Here is a 26,323-nt window from a genome sequence, read left to right as displayed (position 1 = left end):
ATTGTTTTTTTTAATTCGGCAGATAAAAAGAGGTTTTTGTCTCAAAAAATTTGAAAGAGAAAGTTTCTATGAAACATGCAATAAAGTTTTTTCGTGCAATTGCTTTTTTGTTCACTTTTGTAAGGGTTAAACAGTGCATCAAATGCTACCGAATGGCGGTGTTTTGGACCAGTTTTTTAATGGAACAAGTTAGACACGTGGCTTTACTTGCTGGCTGTGAAATGGCCATCCTATTATATAATTTTACGACCGTATAAGGGTCCTTCTTTTATAGTTTTACTATTATATTTAATTTTTAGAACAAACAAAATGTAAGTGTTAACTTGTTTTCTAAAGGATTTTTGGACAAAATTGCAATTGCGCAAATCTTGGACAGATATTGGCTCTATCAACCATACCTGCGAAAGTTTATCTTAGCCTAAGTAGTTTAAGAGATGTACGAAAGATAGATTTTTTAGTTGCTTAGAATTGTGATATTGATTAGTTTCCACCTCAAATAATAATCAGTTAATAGGAATAAGTATAATACTCCTATTCAAGTAATAGAATTATGATAAAACGTCAAGTGGAAATCAAAGCAAACCAAATTTATAACGCAAATATGATTTTAAAAAATTGAATTATTATACGTTACTCATTACAGTTCCGCGTTCAGTGTGGGAGGCAGCCGATTTCAACAGTTTTTTAAATCTTACGAGAAGATCTCATTATTCAAATATCTATTTTGATTGAACACTTGCTCCCAAATACAATACCTACTCTTATCTTCTTACTTCCGCACCCAAAACAGGTGATTATAAAAAACTTATTGTCGTCAACCCTATTTATAATTTCATACAATTCTTGAAGGACGAATGAAATTGAGTTTTGACAAGCCTTTATGATGTTAAAAAAATTGTCATTGTTTTTTAGAGATGATAAATATGATTATATTCGTTTTTTAAGATTGTATGCATTATTTGAATAAGTGTTTATTGCGTAAAGTGAACATTAAATTAAGCATTTATCATGAAATTTTCTTTTAAAGACAATTTTATCATTGTCGAGATTCTTTACCAAAATACCACATATTTTACTAAAGTTATACGAAACACTGTTTTCCTCTAACTTGACAACTATAAATATGAAGTCCAAGTAAATTTTTCACTTTTTAAAATAAATTGAGAGGTATACAATTTTTTAATTTTTAATTTATATTATTGTCTATTGATGTTTGTAATTTCATATTTTTATTCTCATTTTAATAATTTTATTTTTAATTTAATTAATTAATTTTTAATTTGTGTAATTTATTTTTAAAGTCAGATTTTCAGTGTCACTATAAGATAGTGACAGCAACTGAATTGGGCCCAATTTTGATAGAAGTGATTGTGTTTATATACTTCTTTTATATGTTGTGTCCTTTAATCAAATAAGCAATTTTCAATTCTAAAGTCGATTTTGAACGGTCGAAGATATTCAATCAGACTTTTTGTTTTTTTAACATTTTGTAAACAATAAATATAACAATCATAAAACTTTAAAAAGCAGAAGTTTGACTTTCGATTTTATAACTAAAAACACGTTTCTGTCGGCCATTTTGATGTCACGGCACCTTTATCTTTTACTACTTCTGTTTTACTATTGTTAAGGAATAAGTGAAATAGAACAAATTATTTTATTGCTTCGTATTGTTTAATGGCTTTTTGGAAATCGTTAAGTGTTGTTGATTATTACCGTAGTTAATAACAATCGTCACCTTGAACGTTTAAAACAAAACTTACCGGCAATGCTCTCGCGAGCCCTTTGACATTGAGAGTGTCCATGGGCGACGGTAATACTGAACACCAGGTTCATGTTAGCCTCTTGTCCGTTAGCCTCCTGTTCTATAAAAAAAGATAAACCACAGTAATGATCCTTTTATCTTCTTTATGTGTTGTGTAACTACTGCTAATAGTCGGTAAAAAGAAAGTTATTATAGGTTATAATATCAATGTTCCTGTGAATTTAATTCATTTTCATTTGTTTCATTCATTCATTCATTCATTAATTTAATTCTATAACCATTATAATTTTGATTAAAATTGTATTTTATTATTCATTATCTTTTTGTTGAATAGCTATACGTTTTCCAATGCACCCTCTTTATTGGATGAGCGCGCATTTATCACAATTATTTTCTAAAACATTATAAAAACTGTCATGAGCTTTTGAATCCTTCGTGGCAAATGTATGCTTAGTGCATGATTTTCAATATGACATTGGAGACAGTTTCGTCAGTTTGTTTTATTATAAAACGCAAGTTAGCCAATTGTATTTTTTGTATATAGTATTTAACAACCATGAAAATATTAAAAAGCCTACATACAAAAAAAAATCAATTTCTAAAAATCCTTTTAATGTATATCATTCAACCTGGAACAATTGTAATTTTGAGTGTAATCGAATCCAGTAAGATAGGAAGTACTATTTCTATTACCAACGTTTTACTTGCTAAAACGAATTGCTTGTATGTACTGAAGAACAAGTGGTCAATTCCTCTTCTTCGATAAATCATTTACAATACGAACAATAGCTCCCAATATGGGTTTAGCCATTGTTTAGCTACATAATATAGCAGATATGTCAATCTTTTATTATTAACCCTATCGTTGTCCCCAGTTCAATAGCCTGGACATCTGCCCGTCGATAGGTTGTGTATAATTACGTGCATTTTCTATTATATTCATAATTTTATACATTATCTTAAGTGTCCACCTGTTTCGTGTATAATAAGTTATTGGATTTAGCTTTTGAAATTCTTTTGTTAAGTACAGAAACTTAGCGCTAAGTATCTCTCCCGTACATATATCTAAAAAAAGTATTCGACTTTGACATATAATGTTTGTGCTGAGTCTGGTTCCTGAATCTCACCGTTACAATTAAATCGTCTTTATTTACTATATTCATTAGGTATTATTCTTTTTATAATTCATTGCAATAACTGTAGGTACATCAGAAATAATAATCATATATTAATAAAAAATATTGCCGAAATGTTAACCTTTTTCGGGCTTAAAGATGGTTATTTTTATTATTTTTAAATTATCTCGTGACTATACTGTACAGCACGCGAAACATCGCGACACCTATAATTTTGTATACATCTTAATTGTGATAATTAAAGCTGTTTAAAACCGGTGGAACTGTGTTTTATACAAGTGTTAAACTTGCAAAAATGAAATAAATATCATATCATGTGGTCCATAATATTCGTTTCTATTTTAGTAACTCCTTAGATTTTCGGTGTCTTACTAAAAATATATGTATTTTATCTTTCCGGGAATCAAAGCTAAAAGCTTCAAGCTAAACGTATTTAACTAAACCAAGTGCGTGACCCAACCCAATTGAAAAAAATTCTCATTATGAGGCTTTGTGATTTCTAGGCGTTTTACATTTAAATTTGTTTAAAGGGATCTGTGTGAAAAATAAACGGTAATAATTCCTTATTTAAAAGTAGTATTACGACCAAAAAAATTGGGGTTGCACTATACTAATTAGTAATTAATATATTTTTTTTAATTAACCAAACATGTATTTTATGTGTAGGCAAATACAACTTTAAATTGACATTTAGTATGACATCCAATTAAATCCAATTAAAAATGTAATATTATGTATAGAACGAAATATTCGTGAACAACTTTTAACGACTATTATTTAAGTTTTTCAAAAAGTTGTCACTACTCATGCCGTAATAAAGCTCGATTAACATAGTCGTATATCTTCGCAGCGTCTTTAATGTCACGGAGAGTTAAAAAAGCAAGATCGATTCCCGCCTTAGCTACCGCTGCATAATATTAACAACCCTCATTTGCGTCTGGTCAATGACAAGCTCTGTTTTAATCAATAACTTCTTTTTCGCGCGGCGTCCTTGGTTTTTTTATTCGGCGCGAGTTTCCGCGCGCATTTCTCACTAAATTATGTGTCAATCAGCCGAATATTTTTTTCATTTAGCCGTTTATATCGCGGATTACCTCGTTCGCGGTGATTCCGCAAAAAGCTCGGCAAAAAAGGCAAAAGCTCTGCCAAAAAATCGTCTACCGAACAGTATCTCGTATCGCCGGTCTTGTAGCCATTTTAATTATTATTTAATACCAAGGGACGAGCACGTGGCGACGTCTTGCCTCCCGCTCCCACTTAGAGCCTCAGAGCGCAGGACGGCTACTGCCTCTCGCTTGCGCCGAGCCCACTTACACACATAAAAATGGTGAATTATAAAAAAATGTGTACACATTTTTTTCGCTTAACCACCGTGTCTCAGTGTGCGTGCGGCCTCACGCCGCTAGAACGAGACGCCGCTATTCAAGCGAATAGAATAGACGGATCCCCACTCCGGATTTTTTAAGCTCCTGTGCCGATGTTAGCGTCCGTGTAATTTTTTTCATTTTATGTGTTAGTGTACCCCTCGTTCGGTGTAGTTAACTTTTTCTACTATAGATCTGAATTTCAGTCTCGTTTTTGCCGCGTCGCTCTAAAGTCGGTCGAGCGGCTGTTTTGTATTTAATTTTTATTTTTGAAGTATATTCAGAAACGCCGGCTAGTTGAAGCACATGTCTTGAATTATCTCAACTGCAAGCCGGTGCACGCGCAAATCGGTGCGTGGGACAAGGATAGCATCAATCACGTGTGGATTTACCCACATATAAACCAAATAAAAACACAGCACACAAAAATATTGAAAGCGAAAAAAAATCTCGTAATTTGGATCCTAGCAACGACGCTCGGCATTCATAATTTCTCGTCGGGACTAGGCAGGACGTTTTTGTGCCGGCTTTTTTAAATGTTTATTTTCCGGGAACACGTGGATTTTTATAGATATTTTGGCGATATCGCTGGACAGTTGCCTTACGTGTTGTGACATTAGTGTTACCTGTATTTAATGTGATATTTAGTGACATTTTAAATAGGAACAAACTGTGATTTATTATGGTGATAAAGTTGGTGTTTTGAAGATTTTTTGATAAAAATAAGAGGTATGTTGGTTTTTTTTAATTAGTGGTTGTCGGTTCCCCTTCTGAGGGTGGCACGGGGAGAGGGAATTTTTACGTAATACCTATCTCCCTCGATAAGACGAATGTAACTTCGAGTCCCCGGCTGTCTGACCTTGAGACCCCAGACTTAATACGGAAATACACTGCAATGTATTTTATGTTACTTCAAAGTTTATTTGTTTAGTGATAACGGATAGATATCATAATAATGGGGGAACCGATTACTATTTTATTAATTTTTACTTTTGATTTATTCGAAATGTTGTTGATACCATGTTATATATATGTAGGATGAAATAAAATTGTATCAACGCTGTTTAAAAAGAAAACTGTAATTTTAGTGTGATTTTATAGTTATATAATTAGCAAAATTTATTGGCAGCAAATATGTTTGTTGTCGATAAATCTTAAAAAGTTTTTATTCAATGACAAATCGCGACAATGTTACTTAAATCCCACAAAAACTACTTGTCAGATAACCTTGTCGCTTCAGTTGACGCGAAATCTTCCAAATGCATTTAAAGTGGCCAACAATGAAAAATACATGAATATATTTTTTATTATGCCCATCGATTCCTTTTATATTTCAAAATATATTTTTAAATCTGAGAAAATTTCTGTATTTTGTAATAAGCAGTGCTTTACACTTTTACCCTTCTTAAATTAATATAAAACTCAACATAGTACTTAAGTTATTCGCTTAGTTACTCTTATCTGAAATTCATATCTAGAAGGTGCCTACTGCTCAAAGTGCCCATTATAACTTAAGAACTTCCTACGAAACCTGTATACAAATCTAAGTCTAATAATCTATGGCCCCCAAGTACAAAGCATCACCAAATTACCTCTAATATCGTGTTACTTGCCATAGAAGAAAATAGTCCTTTATGATTTTCGAAATAAGGTCAAAAATCGCTTAAAGACAACGCGTTGTATTCTATGCGCGCAATTATTATCTTTGACAGGCGTGTATGGCGGACATTCAAAGTACAGACATAAAGAAAAGTGTGCATAAATAAAAAAAAACCCAATAAAATTTATTGTTGAATGTGGTTTAAAGAAATTATTTTGCTTCTATTTATTCTTTGAAAAAAATAAAATTGAATAATATTTCTAAATACTAAGAACCTTTAAGGTATATTTAAACTATTTATTTCAATCCAATTCAGTGAAGCCATCATTTTTTTAAATTTCATACCCCTTTTATATAATAAGACTATAAAATCACACCTTTGAAAAATAATATTGTTTCATATAATCGCGTCTGTACATGCAATGTGATTATCAAAGCCTTATTCGATATGGCATGTGGGCTAGGAGCTAGATCATTGACACAACCTACGCGACTGCTCGTCACCTGCTTCAGAAAAAACCTAAGTTTTTTACTCTTCAAATCTAGTTTTAAATAGACAAACAACCGGACAGAGTCGTCCGACAACTTTTCAAATTAAATCGCAATAATTCTAAAACATTTCCTCCGCAATTGTACCTACAGTTTGCATATTAAAAAAAAGGCAACATTTCGAATAAATTATTCTTAATTTGAATTTTATATTATTTAAAAAAATACGTAATATTTTTGCAGTTAAACGGAAGATCTCGATATATTCCATGACAAACAAACGTACCAGGATTTTGTGACAGATTATATTTATAAGATAGTGCCAAATACATAGATACTGAAATTTAAAGTACTTAGATAGAAATAAAAAGCCAAAAAGATGATGGAAGGAAGGACAATCGACTACAGGACTGATGGCGGACTGGACTATCATAACTCGCCTCTAATGGCGGAAATTCCTGTAGATAATTATTCCCATATCCATAGAAGTATAGAACACCTGAGATCTATAGGCGTGCCTCCACCTCTAGACACGCACAGACATTTAGCAGCGAACCTAACAGACTTAAGAAGATACGAACATCCCGATGACATGCCAGAAATTAAACCGTCCGTTTTAAGATTATCCGAATTCAAAAATGGTCTTCAAGACTTAAGAGGTCATAACGACCAGGAGAATGACATCCAGCGACACATGACACCGCACGACGAGGGACAGAAAGGGTACAGTGCTCCATCAACACCGCTATCAGAAAATGGGGGTCAGAGTCTTCAAGAAGAGAAGGTTAGTTACAATTAAAGTTAATGAAAACCATCCTTGAACACTTCGGAAGTTTCATCTTGACGTCATCTTTAATATTCGGCTTAGCATTGTTCGTTATTAATCTTTGTGAAGATCACGACGCAAACGTGGTTCCGTGTAGCGCTTTATCATCAAATCATTCTCTTTATTTCGGCAACGAACCTAATGTATTCGTGTCGAGGACTTCCTTATTCCACACTTATTTCTAACTAGGCATCATTATACGCTGTACGAACTTTAAAGTTAATTTGAATATCCACTTTATGTTCGAGAGTGCTCAGGCGCACTATCAAAATAATTCAACGATTTTCGAGTGTTAGGTGTGACTGTTTGTGTAGATTATTTATTTGTTCAATACAACTTGGTAATATTCAGTTTGACCTTTAAAATTGTAACATGAACATACGTATATATATTATTTACTGCAACAAGAAATGTTTCCTAATCAAGTTATGTTTTAAGTTGAATGATATTTTTGATTTGACGCTGTTAAGAATTCACTTTTTTCTTTTTGAATTTTAAATTATTTTCTTCTCCATACCTAACTCCGATAGACCTTGCAATTGAAGGTCACGTGGCAGGTCGTTTGGAGGTTGTATAGGACAATACCTAGCGTCTGCGCCGTTTGGGATTGAATGATGCTTCGCTGTTCCGGGACGATGCTTATCGTAAAGCTTGTTAATTATGGTAATTTTGAGTTATTAATTAAAATTAAATTTTGCTTTGATTACGTGGTTTTCCTGTTATCTTCAGTTACTGAAGATTAAGAATGAGGGTTTATATAAAAATATAAGATTTGACTGAAGACGTTATTGTGTTACAACCAAATCTTAAATGATAAGGGTTCTCTTACCTAAACAAAGCGATCAAATAATATATCCTTCCGTGTCTTATACGAATAGTTTTACCGATAAGTTGTGACCACGACCTATTAGCAAGGTCTTGATAAAACTCCCTAACTACAGTGGGTTATGATAAAATAATAAACAAAATCATTTTTATATAGCGTGATTAGTTTATTATACAAAAATTCCTCGCACTAAGAGAAAAATGATTTTTATTGTAACAGAAAATTACCTTAAAGATTGATGCTTCCAAATTATCATAAATCTGAATTTTCTTTGTTTTTATACGTATGATTTAAATTTCTGATTTTGTCGTTCAGCAGCCGACTTTAAGATAACAAAATTGTGTCACAACCAGTTGAAATACAAATTTTAAATAATTTTACCTAAAAGAGAATACTTGTATAAACTAACAAGATTTTGAATATTATATGATACACCTATTGCACATACATATTTCATAATAATAGCGCTAGACTTTTTAAAAATTACGCTTACGCGCCAAAAACAACATCTGTCATTTGCTCCGAATGGTGACATTGACAATGGTTTGAAATTGGAATGCGGCCTTGAATCGAATTCGGCTTCTCGACGGACGCTCAGCGCAACCGATTTGCGCGCGAAATCATGTTTTTTACTTAGTTAGTCACCTTTTAATTATTGCAATTAATTATTAGTCGTTTTCATTATATTTCAACGCAGGAAATAGAAAACTGTTCTAATTTCTATTTTATCACGTGTTTGTACATTATAAATTCAGTATTGTTATCAAGGATTATTAAAAAAATATCAACTACTCTTTGCAACATTTCGGATTTCATTTTTGTTTTTGGGAACACAATTGACTGTTATTGATTTAACATTCTTATTCTTTTAACATATTGATATGAAGATCCTAAACGTAACTGGCCTTCACACCGTGCACCAGATTTGTCATTTGAATATTTTTTGTATCAACATATTAATCTAATTAGACTTTTTTATGAGTTCATTGACTTTTCGAATGAAAAAAACAAATAAGAGGTATTTAAATTCTAATAAAATCTAGTATCGATTGAAAAATTAAAAAGAAGTAGGTATTTTATTTACGAAATAAATAGTTGCATAACAGGTACACGTTTTTTCGTAATTTAGGTTTTTTATTACTAATATGATAATGAATAGCAATTTTATGTTCCGTAATTAATCTTCTTTGGCCTTTTCAATGTTATAATCTTAGGTTATAACGTTTTGAATAATCGTTTATGATTAATCTGTATTTGGTTGAGTACTTATGAATATTTTTAAAATTCGAAATTTAAATTAAGTAGTAAAGCAAATCATACCAAAAATTATGAAAATAAAACATGATAATAATACTTTAGCCAACGTCTTGATGCGAGTTTCGTAGAATCTTATATTATTTTTTGCTGCCAAATCCAGTACTTTGTCCTTGAGTTGATAGGGATAAGGTTGAGAATGGTTTGGCATTTCTCGAGTATACGTACAACCGAATTTACTCTGTAATTTTGATTGACACCAACCATTACTAGCATGTTAGGTATTGCGTCATCTACGGACGTAAATTTTTTTACCAAAATATCTTTGAAGTTGCTCAAACCGAAATTGATCTGTAAGTTAAAGGCATAAAGTCAATTTTCCATATAGCAATATTTAAGTAAGTTGGTTTGCCCACAGGTATAGTGTAAGGCTGTATCAAAGTTTAAAACAAATTGTTTGTTATTATATTGTCTGTAATTAGTCAAAAGTAGTTATAAACATAGTCGTTTTGGCAGTTCGGATTTATAAATATGATTGCGTAATAAAAATTAAATCCACTCCAAGTATTTTATATAAAGCAACAGCCGTTTAGTTCCTTTTCTAATGTTCAATATATGTATTTTTAATAACTAGAAAAAAGTTTGATTATTACGTTTCGTAATTTTTTCTTCTCCTTTACGTACGTACATCATAATGCCGTAAAAGTAGTTAATATTATTAAAAAAATATCATTTTTTTTCTTTTAACAACATTTTGAGGTTCATCGTTTTTGGGAAAACAGTTGACTGTTATTGATTTAATGTCCTTACTCCTTTTAACATTTAGATATGACAATCTTATAACTGGCCTTCACACCATGCACCAGATTGTCATTTGAATATTTTTTGTATCAACCTATTAATCAAAAATAAAATTCGTAAAATAATAATGTATTTTAGTATTCTTTGTGAGCATTATACTATAATAATCATTTCTACAATCATGTCTTCAATAACCTTATGTCTATCAAAAACATACGCAAATTATTTTGTGGTATGACTTAACACTTTGTATCAGAGACTAAATATCTGACATCTCCCCAGCAATCTTAATACACAAACAATTGAAATAATGCACCATTTTGGGCCATAACGTAATTATACTAATCGTGGCCTGGTCACGCGATTCCCCTATCTCATATTCGTGATATAATTATTGAGACGCCGTGGGCCACTCACGGCATTCCAGGGCCGAGTGACTTGGTATTTTCATGTTCCTTAAACTAACCGGACCTATTGCATTGCTGGATAACGTGATAAAAAATATGTATAACCAATGCGCACAGATACCTTTGCCCAGTTGTACCGGCACTTTTCTCCTAGTCGTACAACAGGAGTTTTATTGAAATAAGAACGCTTAAATAATGGGAAGGCAAAGGGCAGCCCTATCGTTTTCAAACGGTCTCTTCCGTTGGTCATTATATATCATATCTTTTATTATATTATATCTATAAATGTTTATTCAATAATTTGCAATGTGATAACATAACTTTCAATAGTCGTTCTTCTGACACATGTCAAAATAATGTATAAAGTCATTCACAACCTAGCCCTGGCTATATTAACGAAATTGTCAAACAGAGAAAAATTATTGATGACAGGTATGAGGTTGATTCACATCCTGTCCTGTATTTCACTTTTTTGTTAATAAAGAAATATAAACGTAATGACTGTTGGTCAAATAACACATTTCATAGATAGATACATTCTTGTAACCATAATATCATTTTACTATATTAAGTTACTGCGGTTTCTCGTAATAAAGTCAAAAGCACTTGTACATTCGGTCAAGAAAATATTGAGTATTATCACCAGAATGTTTTGTTCAGTAATTTTAATAAGTAGCCGACTAATTAAAAAGGTATTGATTTAAGATTGGGTTGGGCAATATTACTTGTTGATAACATTAAGTTGACGAACGTAAACGATGTTCGTTTGATAGATTTTAAAGCGATCTTCCTAACCCATTTTATCGCTCTGTACTGGAATGGTTTCGACTCATTTGGGTAAAAAAATATAGTGAACAAAATACCTATACTATTACAACTAATGCTTGTCAACAAGGGTCTACTCCAAATGTGTGCCTCCCATATTATACACCATTTACCACAGCCTTCTAATATCGTCCTTCCAATGCCTCACCTGCCTCCCCTTGCTTCCTTTCCTACTATCCTTGGGACGGAGCAAGGTAAGGCAAGACAAGAAAAATGTCGCTTTCTGTTACCTTCTTTGTAAATTTTTCCCTTTCTTCTCTTATCATGTGTCCCACATTGTGCCGTTTCAGTATTTTAAATGTAATATTTTTCTTTAATTATAATAATTTCTAATATTAATTTCTTTATTGAGTTTAACATAACCTTATAATTTTATTTTACTCCTATAATGATACTTTTTGAGTTTTTTTAGCATACACTTAGTTTATTTTGTAAGGAGTTGGTTAAAGCCCATACTTTCATTATCTCACTAAGGGACCAAAACAAAATTTATATAGTTGTTGGGAACTAGAAAACAAAAGCCAGTTTCTTCTAACGATTTTTATTAAAATGAAATAAACATAAAGCATTTGGCAATGTTTTAATATAAACTTTACATTATCTACTATATTAAAATATTTGCAGATGAATAACACGATAAATAAATATATATAATAATTTATTTAACATATCTACATAAATTTTACTTCCAAAAATGGTGCAATCTTAGTTTTATACATAATTTAAAAAATCCATTAAGAGTGGAAAATTCCACTCCTGCTTTGCTTAAGAAATTCTATATGTAATTATAATGTATAAATGGAAATTATTTACCCCGTAGCTATAATTTTTGGTATTTATAATAAAATTGGACGGCTCGTTTATTATTCTGAAAATTTATTATAAAGCAAAGTGATATTTTAATTAAAAATAAGCTGCCCCTGCGAACTTCGTTTTGCCTTAATATGATTTCTAGCCTACCTTTTTAGTAGCTACTTACAAACATATTTATATGTTTCTCCATAGTCACTGTTCGCTTTTCCGGATTAAACACTGTTTTTAGGTTTAATTTTTCAAATTATTATGGCCAGAAAAACCTTTCTCAGCGATGAAGAAATATATTAAAGAACTGGTCCAGCCGTCTTAGAGTTTTTCGCTTAAATATTTTCCAATCTTTTATATTATATCGATTAATATACATATATTTATAATAACACTGTGCTACGGCGTAGCAGATTGCTACATTAATATTTATAACATAACTGCAACAGTCTAATGTGTGGACGTAGAACCATTTGCTTTTTATAAACATTACAATACTACGTAATTAGATATAAATCAAATAGCTCTAAAAATAAAAATATAAAATAATGAAATTGTGTTAGTTGTCCGAGAGATTTACCATAAATTTGATTTAAAATCAACGGATTTGTGACGTGACGTGTTTTAACGTGACCTTGTAAAATTCAATGCCAAGCAGTTTTGGTACCGGTCGCGGCGCGCGAGCATCATCTTACGTCAAGCATACGTTATATAACTGGGTAATAAATCTCGAATGGATTAAAATAGTTTACACTCGCTGCATTTAATATAAAACATAGAGAACTAAAACTGAGATTCCATTAACTTTAACGTTTAGGACTATTCCCTATATGATAAAACAGTATGTGTACCTAAATAAACATAAACGTTGTACAACTAAGTAGACATAACACAACACAGCCGAATTTTGTATTACTTTAGTGTTTAATATTTTTATTGATATTTTCCTGTTGTAAATGTTCTAACATTTTTGTATATATGCCATCTTATGTATATATATAATTTGTGTTAGCTGTAGCATTACGAAATAAATAAATAAGTAGATGCAGTGTAATTATAAGAACAACATTTGTAATAGTAACTTCCGCACCTCGGTGATCGATGCGATCTTAGTTCGATTCGTGATTAAAATTTCGATGTTAGATTATAATATAACAAATATTAATCATACATAAGAACCTCGAAAGTTCGATAAATTCATCAGAGCCGATGACTTGGTGGTTTGTAGGCGAGACCTGCACTTGCCATTAGGGTTAAATTAATTACGCCAAAGGGTTAGTTTGAACTATAAATTATAATTTTAGGGTCGCAGGATCGATTTCGGGGATGATACTTACACTTATATTTAAACAATTTTAACATAGTTTTAACCGTTATTGAAATATATACAATTACAAGGCTAATCTTACTCAGAGAACTTACATACTTTAGATACAATCGTAAGTTAAAACATCATCATTATATTTTGTACTTTTTGAGATGTTTAATTTTAATAAATATTTTCGTGCGACACTTCAAAATGGTATCAAAGTCGTTTTGTATACATTGTAAAATAGTCATAAGTGATGTGGTAGGTACCTATGCATTTCTCAGGTCAAAACTAAAGGGTAACATATAAATTTGTACCCTCAATCCTTAATTAGCATAGATAAGCATTCGGACACCAAGACGTTTATCTATCCTTTAATTTATTGATAGTTTAGTACCTGGAAAGTCATTCTACATAAATTTGTAATAATATATCATAGTAGCTCTGTAGATCTTAGATTATGACAATGTTTTGTATATTAAAAACATTGAAGAAGGATTTATACATTCCAGAAAACACTAAAATAAGGCATGGACGGTGTATTCCATTTACAAATTCAAAAGAATGAAGTTACACATAATTGTAACCACAGTCTTTGTTACACGTTCCGGCGACAGTCATAGACTACATAATATATAATAACGATGTAGGTAATTCGACATTTAAGAAACAATTTTCACAGTGTTTATTCAACGCAGTTTTACAGTAATTTATTTTAAATTTCGAATTTAAGCCAGCTCGCGAAACTTAACGATTTTATTCGAAACGTAATTGAAAATTAAACATAACACAGTAAATATTACATATTTCAAAAGTAATAATATTTGTGATATATCTACACTTAAAGAGGCTTTTCGTTCCGCAGAATTAACAAAATGGTGTAATAGGGTAATGATATAATAAATTATGTATATTGCTGCCTTAGTAATAATACAATATATTAAACTTAATTACTTTTTATTTTTTATTATAACCTATAACTTATTAATTATTATTATTTTACAGATACGCCCATTTTAAAATGTGTACCAAATATATATATATATATATTTATATATATATTTTAGTTTGACTACTATTAAAGAGAACGTGTAGGTGTAAATATTTATGACTAAAACTATCCTCAGCTCATTTATCTTGAAAACCTTAAAACATCGGCTCAAACACCAAATGTTAAGGAAGCCAATTACATCCAAATACATCTGTTATAACTAAAAAAGGTTATCCAGATGTGATAGAAGCCTTTTTAAGCATCTGTAAATCTAGAACTACAGTATCCTGCCAAAAGCTCAACACTAAGCAGTCTCCCATGAAATTGCACATCCTTTATCACGGTGGTCCAAAGATTTGCACATCTTGACCCATATTAATGTCACCTGTTCGGAAACCTTATTAGCTCTTAACATCTGGTCTAGTACTAAAACAAGGTCATTTGGTTTGGTGACTCAAACTGTTTTTATACAAGAGTGGAGCGGAGATGATTGGAATTGGAAGGAAGGATGACTTTAGTATATTTTGATTGTGAACTGAATTGTATATAGTGGTTTAAGATAATAAATAAGCATTTACTTTTCCAAATTTCGTAGAAATTCTTTTTAAGTCATTTAATAATGCTTCTGTCAGTTCATTGTTTAAATTTTGCAGGAAGTTAAAATTGCGTAAGCCAAAAAATCGTTAAACTCCTGCGAAATGTCAAATAAATTCGAACAGGATGTCTTAAGAGGGATGTTATGACCTGTCTCACGACCCTGCAGGTGACACCTGACAAAACAAACGAGGAACCAAACAAAATACAACCTTATCTCAACGGTTTATCGTTTAAGCCAACTGCATACTAAAATGGTTTATCTCAAAAGATTCTAGTTGACGTAAAGCAATATTGAACTATAAATAATAGGAATAGAGTGCGTATTTCAACGGTAGAATAATTTAACATCCCGTGGGAACGATTTTTACGGAAACTTTTTGTGATTTCCTTCAAATTGTGCAACGCTTTTGTAATTCGATGATTTATCGATTTCTATATATTGGCTTAGTTGATTCTGTGCATCTGTTTAGGGGGTGTTTCGCTATTCATGTACTGGACTATAATGCTATTGTTAGTATCTTCATGAATGCTATGAAAAATATTTATATCCGTGGGATCCCTCTATAGACTTCGGCTGGAAAATTTTCTACTTAATTATCATTTATTTTAGGAATTAAACTTAAATCTCACTACATATAGATTAGTTTAATCATTACTTTGCATCTAAACCCTTTGAGTTCAAAATTTTTAACTATAATCGGTATAAAAAATCAATTTTTGATTTTAAAATTTAAAATACATTGAATTTTAAAATACATATGAAACAGTAAGGTAACCTCACTCGTCTCGGCAAGCATAAAAAGTTTACACTTTTAAATACAGCTTCTAAATATTCGTATTAGCGATCGCCCAACGGCAGGTGTGCATCACAGCATCTGCATCGGTCACCCTCTGCCCCTTGTCCACTCCCCAATCTTCATACCCCAACTTTTTATACTGTGATATACTATCTATATAAATATACTATTATTTAATTCCTTGACACAATAAATTATTGTAATCATTGTGTTATTAAAATTTGCATAATATACGTTTTAGATTATTAACAAACATTGAGGTGCAAATAATATTTGTAATTAAAATAACACGATATGTAATGTTTAATATATGAACCAAATTCTATAAATATCTATTAATTTTCTTTAATATAATATTGAATTGTCAATTTCATCTTTCGATTTTGATACTATATAGTTTTCTATTAACAATAATAGAATTTCTTTCGGCTTAAAAACCTTTTAGACGTGACCATTATGCTCTTTGTTTATCAGCTGAACCAATACACGCGTAATAAATTATTTGTAGTCCTCGGGAGTCTTAGTAGGTACCCAACACAAATAAAATCACTTTTCAATATTATGCGATAAAATAAATGAATTCTGACTAATATAAAATAAACTCAGCCAGCTTCATATTTTAGTTCTAAACCTGTAATAGCATAGCCCTGGGATCATGCTGACTATAACAGATTTCTAAAGATACCCTAGTGGTAAATCAATACCATTATCTCGAAACCACTATAAAAATGAGTGATACCAAACAATCTCAACACATTCTGCGAAAATTATATAATTTAATTGGGATTGAAGACCATATTTTCATACAGATAGATATCAAATTCGTTTCACCCGCTTTTAATGGATATCTCGTACAATTATAGGAAACTCGTCAAGCAATTTTAAACTATACGCTCCTGGTTTTAAAATCAATATTGTTTTCATTCAAAAAAGAAGCCTTTATTACAAAAACATGCAAATATGTACCGTCGTTTATTGTATTAGAGTGCAAAATACGTTGATTGTTGATTGGCGCTAAAGCTCTCTCGTTTTTAATAAGTTCAGTGCTCCCGCGCATCTCAGGACACCGGGCGGAAATCTTAATGGATCCTGGAACCGAAACTAACGATGGGATCCACCGATCCAATTTTGTTTTGTGTTAATAATTTCCCATAATAATAATGGTTAGTAATTTAGAGAGAATATATTAAAAACAAACATATTACAAAAAAAATATTTAAACCATAAAAATACGTATTTAAAATTTAATATTAATATGTCTACGGTATCTATATGTAGATATAAAGTAAAGAAAGTATTAGGTAAAGCATTTTTTCTGTAGATTTCCTTTTTTTTTAATGTAGATTCGATTATATAAATACTAACAGTGGTTCAGCTAAAGACATCAAAGCATGTACATAATTCTTACCGCCAACAGAAGGTATTGGTTATAGATTAAAACATTCTTTCACGAATTTAGAAAGATGAAACGTGTTGCAGTTTGCGACGTAAAATTAACGTTTTAAAACTAATTTTCACGCTTAAATCCGCAGTTCGGCGTCAATGCCAATATTAAACGGGTTTTTTATTCGGGTGCACGATTTCCAAACTTTTTATCCGATACTTGGGTGACAAAAGCGGAAAAAACTGATTGAACTATTTGCGGCTAATACAGATCTTATATCTGAGCCATAGAGATTATTATCGCAAGCCTACTTTGTAGATTTCATGGATTTGAAGTGGGTCTTGGTCATTTCTTCTCAGCAAAGTGGCGGAAAACGGTTACTTTATAATAACGTTTTTTCATTTGACACGTGCTTCCCGCCCGTGGCGTTCTATTTAAAAATTTGAATTAAGAACATTTCAAGTTCCGAGTTTGATGTGTGGTGTCATAGACTACTCGAACTATTAAAGACTTTCTCATGTTCTCTATTCTCTCTGCATCTGCATATAGCACGAAATCCTGTACTGGAAATGAAGCTGTCATTGCAAAATCACTAAATGCAGCTGCGTAGGGTGTAAAAAGTATGTAAATAAACACATGAACACAAAGATTCTAAAACAATGCACGTTTCTAATTTTACTTCCTACGACTTAAAGAATTTACTTAACTTGAAAACCTTGTTATCCTATAAAACCATTTTTTTTTGTGTCATAGACGTGTATATCGATTTATACCCTCTCTACAAGTTACTCAAATGGCAATAGTATAAAGTAAAATGTCCGAGTTACAAAACTGAATTTTGATAATTTTCATCGATTAGCGATCGTGCATCACAGACTACGACATATCTTTCTTAATTATTTACCTAACTCGATTATTCTATATCGAATCAATAGTTTTGCGATTAAGTAATCGACCGATTTCTCGCTATTTACCTAGATTATTCGGTTTTTTGAATTGCGACAATATTTAACGCATGAATGGTGACATTGGCGTTTTTGTCGTATTTAAGGCCTTTACTTTTATTTATGATATAATAAGGGTTATAGAAATCTAATGAAGGCTAAAACCATTAGGGGCCTATACTGAGACTGTGTAGCATTTTAGTTGGATCAAATGTTTTTTTGACTTAGGGCAGGTTGCAAACCCTGTATTTTAATATAACGAAAATAAATAATTAATTTTCAAATAAATTTATTTTGTGTTCAATTTAGTAGTGGTGTATTATAGTATTCAACTTAAATAACTTTTAGTTTGGAGGTTTCGACCTTCTTACACGGCAGGAAAATTCACTACGTACTTGAATAAAACGAAAAATCATCAAAAATATAATTAACTTGAATAATTAATATTTAAAACCGGATTTTCAAAGCTAATTACTTGAACACAATAGCACTAAAATGTAATTGTTGGTTATGAGTTTGGAGATGTCTATTTATTTTTAAATTAATTTCAAGGTTGAAAAGGTTGTAGGTTAAGGTTAGCGGCAGTTAAAATACATCCGTTGAAAATTAATGGGCTATAAGATTTCTTGTTTAGTTAAATCAACTAGACTTAAAGTCTATATCTTAAATGATGAACCACACATAAACCACGCTGTCCAATTTTTGTTTAATTAACTTAAATCTAGTCAGTGTAATTAGCACTTACTTCTACGCTGAAAGCAAAAAGGCCAGATACCGGCATGTGTCACCGTAGGCTGACCAACCAACATAAAATACAATAAAAATATTTGATTTTATAAGTTTAGTTCAAGATATTTTTGGATAGGTCTACTATTAATTAAGTAATATTTGGTCTACTTATAATTAATATTGTGTATCGACATGTCATATCCAGAAATTGACGATATGTATGAGTCATCACTGAAACAAGGCAGATATTGCAGACTAAGTCCCATTTACGATGGATGGATTATTATGTACCTACCTACTTTGTAGAAGTATTTTGGAGGTATTATACTTAGAACATCGAAAATACTTAAAATAATTAGGTGGAATAATACAAAATAAACGATATGTTCGTTTTTCAATTAAAATATTTAAATGGAACGTAAAATTTTCACTTTATTTCCTGCCTTAATCGTTTTAATATATTTTTCAATTCGTCTTCTGCATTTATTATCGCCTGATTACCACTTTATAATTGACGTAGTTATTTGATATGTCAAATAAATAATTTGAATATATATCAAAATAAGCTATTCTGTTATATAAAAAGCGTACTTTAAGCAATATACAATAGTGATAGACTAGTATAAAACCTCGTCTTCTAAAAAACGAACCCACCAACGTTAAATCAAAAATCAGGCAAAGGCAAACATGGAATAAAAAACAATATTTTCAAGTTTTTGTCAATTAAAAATATGTTGTGGTTTAAGTAAAAATAAATGTGAAAATTTTTTAAACTTCGTGGTAGGTGAGGTTTTATTCTTCAAAGGCCAACAACGCACTCACGAGCCCGCTCACATTGAGAGTGTCTATGGGCGGCGGCGGTATCACTTAACATCAGGTGAACCTTCTGCCCGTTTGCCCACTGTTCTATAAAAAAGGTAAATCTAAATGTTCTTTAACTTTTTAACTGTTAATTTTCAAAATGCAAATTGTTGTAAATAGAATGTATTTGTTCTTGCTAGCAACTTATTGTTTTGTTATCTTTTAATTACTAAATTAACATAGACAATATATGTAGGGTAGTTGTTATCATAATTAAAAACTTTTAATTTAAATTATCTTAGTAAAAAAGCACTTTACAAACAACAATGTTTTGAAACAAATAATATGTTTTGGAAAATATTTTTAATAAATTAACGTTTAAAAACAATACAGGTACATTTCTCTCATAAATTACATTAAAATCTGTTTAGAAGTAATTTTCATAATAGACGTAGAAATGTTTTTTCTTTTTGTTCTAGCTCCCTGATGTCTACAGGGCCGCGAAACAAAATACTTAAATTAGTTTCTGCAATTTTATTATTTAAATACAGTTATCTGCAATTATTATTCTAGTATTTATTCATTCAAATCTGGAAGGTAGCTACTACGAGTTGGGAGCTGTAGATAGGTTATTTTACAATTTTTTAATGTAGATTTGCTTGATTCTCGAGTAATGTTTCAATGGAGCCAAAAATACACAAAAACGTAAGACAAGGCTTACGATTAATTCAAGCTAGGGAAAGCGTAAGAGGTAAAACAAACGAAGCCGCGAAATTTGTTGAAATCCGCAAAAAAGTCCTTATTAGAGGGAAGCTGACCCTCTGAGATAAACAAAATGTATGTCTGACTATTAATAATTTTCAAAACCTGACAAAAAATCTCAGACAATTTGTTAACGAAATGTGTTGCTAATTATGTTTTTTTACTTGTAATCTATGGTGCGAAATGTGACGTGCAACTCTGGAAACTTGATTAAAACACTCTAATTGCAATCTGGATTTTAAAAAAATATTCTAATTATTATATATGTCAGTATGTTGTAATTATTATACATATGTATAAGCGAACTATTTTTAATACCCTTTGTGTGTTAAGTAAATATTAACGGATTGGACTACATATTTCTAGTTTAGTGTAGCGTATACACAATTTTCCATATGATTAATAATTAGTTGTTGTGTTAATAGATAAAAAACAATTATTTTAAATAACCTAGAATAATGTAATCTGATATCACAAATTATATTATTTAACTTTATAATCTCTTCAGGACATATCTTCCCTTCATTTCTCAAAGGGCCAACCGATGTCCATTTTTCCTGTCACTTTAAAGTGTCATAATGAATGACTAGTGCTTAATATTAACATTAATCCGTGCCCTGACCGAGGGTCGCAATCTTTCCGCCCGCCCTGAGATCCTCTGTCCGCCCGCCCTCAGATTACTCTTGTCACGGTTAAAGCACTGCATGGGGGTGACTAAGGACGTCAACAAAAAATGGACTTAGTAAAGGAGGTTTGTTTATAGCATATGGGATATATATTGTTTCAAAAATAGCTTTTTCAGGCTATGAACAATTTCTATTAGAATATTGCGTTTCAATCGTATCATGTTAACTTTCTCCATGCATCATCATTATCACAAACAATTGGCAAGATATTCCAAAATTTACTTCATCAATCAGGTACCAGGCGAAAGACGTGGACGGAAAAAGACAATTTCCGACTCTACGGAGTCAGAATCTGGTTATGGAATCCCAAGGAGTGCTACCAATCCCACTGAGTGGGGCTTGTTGGCTTCCTCAGATCATGAGGTTGGTGATTTGGATCTAAAGACAATCTTTAGTCATCTAAAATCCTACAACCACTGAAACCACTCTCACTCAATGAAAATGTGAATATAACTTAGTAAATTACTATGTTGAAGTAATTATAACTTGAGACGAGAGTAAGACTCAAATTGGTAGTTTTTTGAACATTATTATAATTTAAGGTGAATTACTGATTGTCTTTAAATCATTAGCAAATCATATGTCTACTCTAACTCCTCCACGAGTTTTATTATTTTGTCGCTTATATGTTTGTCCTTTCGTAATAAGTGTTTAATGTGCACCAAAACTTATTAAACTTTGTCCAACTTGTCTGCTATTTTTTGCTTATTTAATTTTGCACACAACAACTTCATTAGGTTGTATCGAATCGACAATTTCTAACCAAAACAATTTTAAATCGAGCGGAAGTATAGATCGATTTAACACAGATTCCTCTAGAATGGATCCTTCACGAAGTCCCATTAAAAGTCAGCCACCACCTCGAATTTCAAGCCTCATGCCATTAAATAGTGCTCCAAACTTTAATTATGTTCAGGGTGTGACCAATCGCGATCGTGTCTCGTATTTTGACGAGTCATTCAACGTGCTACCGAATCCTACAGCTCCAGTAAACAGACGCATTAGAGAAACTAACTAAATCTCAATAATGTCCTTTAACGAGAGAAGATTAGAGCTCAAAGTCTGTAGCAATCAAAAGTCTATCAAGCAACGTTTATACTGCGCACTGCTCAACAAATATCAACAAAGTGCACTTCGATTTGATATTATAATTTAACTTCTATTCGTAAATTCAATAAGGTTTAGTTTTTAGTTTGTTTTTTGAAAGAGTTAATACCTTTAAATTCCTCTTGTTTTGGCAGCGACTTACTCTAAGGAACGTGGTCCACAGTTCCATTGTCGGCCAACGAACGGAGCTTCGATAGGATGACGCACCACTTTTAACTTAGAAACTAATTTGAAATATCACAATAAGTATCGATGACATACCGAAACAACCTTTTGAATCAGCAGAGTTCCGATATTATAACATACACAAAGTGAAAACGTTAAGCGGTACAAATAATATTAAAAGCATTCAAGGAGATACTGATTTGTAATATATGTTATATTTATAGATTCAAAACTTATTAAAATATTTTATGAATTACGTAAGATAAAATGTGAATTGCTTAGATGATTATTAACATTGAAAACGTTAATCAAGGTGCGTGAAAAACTCCGTGAAGGTGGCATCCTGCATTTATTGCCGCGTTAGTTAATTGAGTAAATAAAAAGTCTCAAAACAAGTACAATTGGTTCCGGATACCCGCGGATGTCGTTCAAGGGCACAATTCACTTTCTGATGAATCCAATGATGAATTTTAAAATCTTTAAACGTGACAAAATATACACTAGTAGCCATGCATGATGTAATGGTATATTTTCGTATCACAACTGATGTAATTCTATTCTGCATGTGAACAAAATGTATTTTAACGTAGTCTGTATCATTTAGTATCTGTTTACTTCAAAAGCTCTAACGTGGTTATTTTTCATTTATTTCAGGTGTTCGGCTCAAAGGCGGACCTGCAGCTCCACACGCAAATACATCTCCGTGAGGCAAAGCCTTACCGCTGCACCCAGTGTCCTAAAGCTTTCGCTAACTCCTCATACCTTGCGCAGCATTCGCGTATCCATCTGGGTATTAAACCATACAGATGCGAAATATGTCAACGTAAGTTTACTCAGCTCTCTCACCTACAACAACATATTCGCACCCACACTGGCGATAAGCCCTACAGGTGCACTCAAATTGGATGCACCAAAGCGTTTTCTCAGCTCTCGAATTTACAAAGCCACAGCCGTTGCCACCAAACAGATAAGCCTTTCAAATGTAACTCGTGTTACAAATGCTTCACCCATGAGAAGGACCTTCTCGAACACATTCCTAAGCACAAAGAGTCTAAACATCTCAAGACACATATTTGCCAGTATTGCGGAAAGAGTTACACGCAAGAAACTTACTTAAGTAAGCACATGAACAAACATGCCGAAAGGGCTGATAAGCGGCCGCCTATATCTGCTTTGGGTCTGAGCGGGCTCAATAGATCCCTAGCAGCGGCTGCACCGACAGCGGCTCCATTCGCTGATCATCCATACTGGCCGAAAGTAAGCCCAGATTCAGCGGCACACATGTCTGATGAAGGTGGTTATCATCAGCAAAGAGAAGCGGAGGAGCACCATGAGCATCAACTGCAGCAGCAGAGAGCTTTGTTCGCTCAACACGAGAGCCAAGACGATCGTATTCAACCTCCTGTCTCTTCTGCAGCTAATTCTGCGTTTACCCCGATTAACTCTATGGCCCCGCATTTGAATGGATTGTCTCATCATAGCGCTTTGCAGACACGACCTTACTTATACGACCCCCTTCATTTCCAGCAGGGCAAACAACAGCCCAATTCATTCCCTAACCAATTGATATCTCTACACCAGATCAGAAATTACGCACATCAACCTTCTCTCTTGCCAGCGGAACACATTCTTCCTCACGCCCTCTCTCACAAAGATAAACAGTAGATCTTGCCGATTTCTTAGTAGGTACTATTTAATACTTATGACGGTATTATTAGAGATAAACAAAATCTTATTTAAAGTATTTAGAATCACGCTCTCCATGACAGTGGTATTATGTATAAAATACGGAAATGTGTTGTTAGTGAGGCGGAATTCAGTTTTAGACTTATATCGATATTGTATAAATACTCTGGAATTTGTGTAGATAACACGGTTATGGGATTCGATTTCGTCATTTGAATCAGTTTTGTTGATGTTTAATGATTAGTTCTCGTCAAAGCACAGATCTATACAGAGTCTATGGTTGTACTTAGTTATGTTGTAAGTAATTTGAAGAAAAGGGGAAACGGCTAGGGTGCTTCTTTATTAAGTTTTTTGTCGATTTATAAATATTAAATATCAGTGACCAAAGTCTATATTATCAACAAATTCACTTCAAAAAGCAAAATTTAAGAAGCACTTTAGAATGCACTGATGCTTAAAGGAAAACTAATCTTTAACAAAAGTAGATCAGCAACCACATACAAAAGTATATTATAATAGAATCAAATTAATATAAATGCATAATAAAATTGCTTCAAGAGCATAATAATATTCTTGTCTCTAGGTGTCCTGTGAATTATAATCACATTTTGTCCTGTAGTATTACGATTCGTACTGATTATTATTATACAAATTTTATTTTATTGTGTACAATAGAAATCTAATGCACAATTCTGGTTCTATATTAAGAACGTTTAATGTTATCAACAAAATCGCAGAGTTCCTGTAACAATAGGTAATGGTATCGAGTATCTTATAGACCTAACTGGGGCGTTATTGCATTTTCTGGCTCTCATGCCGTACAGATCTCTAGACATCACTTCTGCACTCAGTTCCTACTATGATCGATCATAATCTTATTTAGCTTTATTTTTCTTCTTTCGCACTATAGTTTACTTAAGAAAATGTATTCTTCCTTCAAATCGTACTGTATTTTATGTATCCGTAGAAATTAAAGATTTTATTAAATTTAATACAGAATAATTTTTGTCATAATGTCACAGTCAAGCTCACTTGACAAGGATTTTTTTTATATTCTCTTTAATTTAAATGAATTTACAGATAGTTGAATTTATTGAAGCCTGAATACATTTTCTAATTGCGTTGATATGTGATCTGACAGGTTGCCAAAAAATTTGATTTTTCACCTTTGAAACCGCAATTTGTATATATTTTGTAAATACGAGGTAATTTTTTGAAGAGACTTAACATTTTGACACTTTTAAGTCTAAAATGCTTATGCTCAATTATATTAGACGATATATTAAGATCAATGATTTGTATATTACTTCAGTGTCATTAACTTTTGGTTTTGACATGATTGTATTTGTTCAAATTGTTTAGTTTTCGTACTTAATGTTGGTATCTTTCAGTTGATAATTCGACACTGTCCATTAGACAAGGTATTGAGATACGTTGTCTAATATTCGAGGTTCATGTTTTAGATTAATTTCACGTATACGAGGAAATTGTTGATTGTTTTTGAATTGTGAATCAAGTAGTAGGTAAAGAAAATGTGATAGGAAATGTGAAGGTTGAGGAGTATTTTTGAAAATCGTCTAATTGGTTTGCTATTTTAGATTAGGTTGTGGTTTTTTGTGATCAGGCTTATTCCTTGGGAATCTTGCGCTGTCGATGTCACAAATTTAGCCAAATGCTAATGTTAAGTTCTTGTACAAATTTTTATTGTTAACTGCAGCAATATGTTTCTTCCGAATTGTTATAAGTAAGTGCAGCACTCCTTGTGTATAGAAGTACATGACATTAAACCAAGAGTTATATCAATTTTTTTTGTTTTTATAATCGGTTTAAGGGAAACATCGCCAATATCTCTCTATTGTAAGTAGAAATGTGATATTGTATTTGATTTTTTTAGTTAAGTGTAAACTTATTATTATTAATTACATATTTTTGTAAGTTCGTTTATGATAGAAATTCGCTTTGTCTAGCGTTCCCGTTTAAGATTATAGATGAAAGTGGACGAAATTTTTTGTTACTTAAAATCAAATAAAAATTAAATACAATTATGCCAAGATTTCAGTGATTTTATTTCAACCAACCTATAAGTAAGAAAACACTTTTTAAACGGATTGATGCTATGTATTATAAACTTATAATTATTTACATAATTTAATTTTTTTTTCGACGTTTCGCGTGCTTGACAGCGGGGCCACGCACGCTTTTTAAAATTATGTAAATAATTATAAGTTTATAATTACATAGCTTCAATCCGTTTAGAAAAGTGTTTTCTGA

At 31.8% G+C, this 26,323-nt stretch overlaps 1 protein-coding gene across 3 annotated transcripts in view; it reads left to right on the top strand.

Moving 5' to 3' along the window:
• The window catches only part of LOC123715412 (zinc finger protein rotund-like), a 79,232-nt gene extending 53,126 nt beyond the window's left edge, over window positions 1-26,106 (top strand). For 2 of the 3 annotated variants that reach the window (XM_045670406.1, XM_045670404.1), the window contains one exon: window positions 23,021-26,106. In XM_045670406.1, coding sequence (XP_045526362.1) covers window positions 23,021-24,031 — 1,011 coding nt within the window. In that variant the 3' untranslated portion in view covers window positions 24,032-26,106. Of the gene's footprint in view, window positions 1-4,447; window positions 4,995-6,597; window positions 7,139-23,020 lie in introns of those variants that run through there. The other variant, XM_045670405.1, reaches the window with a different exon arrangement.
• Window positions 26,107-26,323: the final 217 nt, after the last annotated feature.

The sequence above is a fragment of the Pieris brassicae genome, chromosome 10, assembly GCF_905147105.1.
Source record: "Pieris brassicae chromosome 10, ilPieBrab1.1, whole genome shotgun sequence".
Taxonomy (NCBI): Eukaryota; Metazoa; Arthropoda; class Insecta; order Lepidoptera; family Pieridae; genus Pieris; species Pieris brassicae.
The sequence above is the reverse complement of the archived record's forward strand: the minus strand, read 5'-3'. Positions and strand labels throughout refer to the sequence as shown.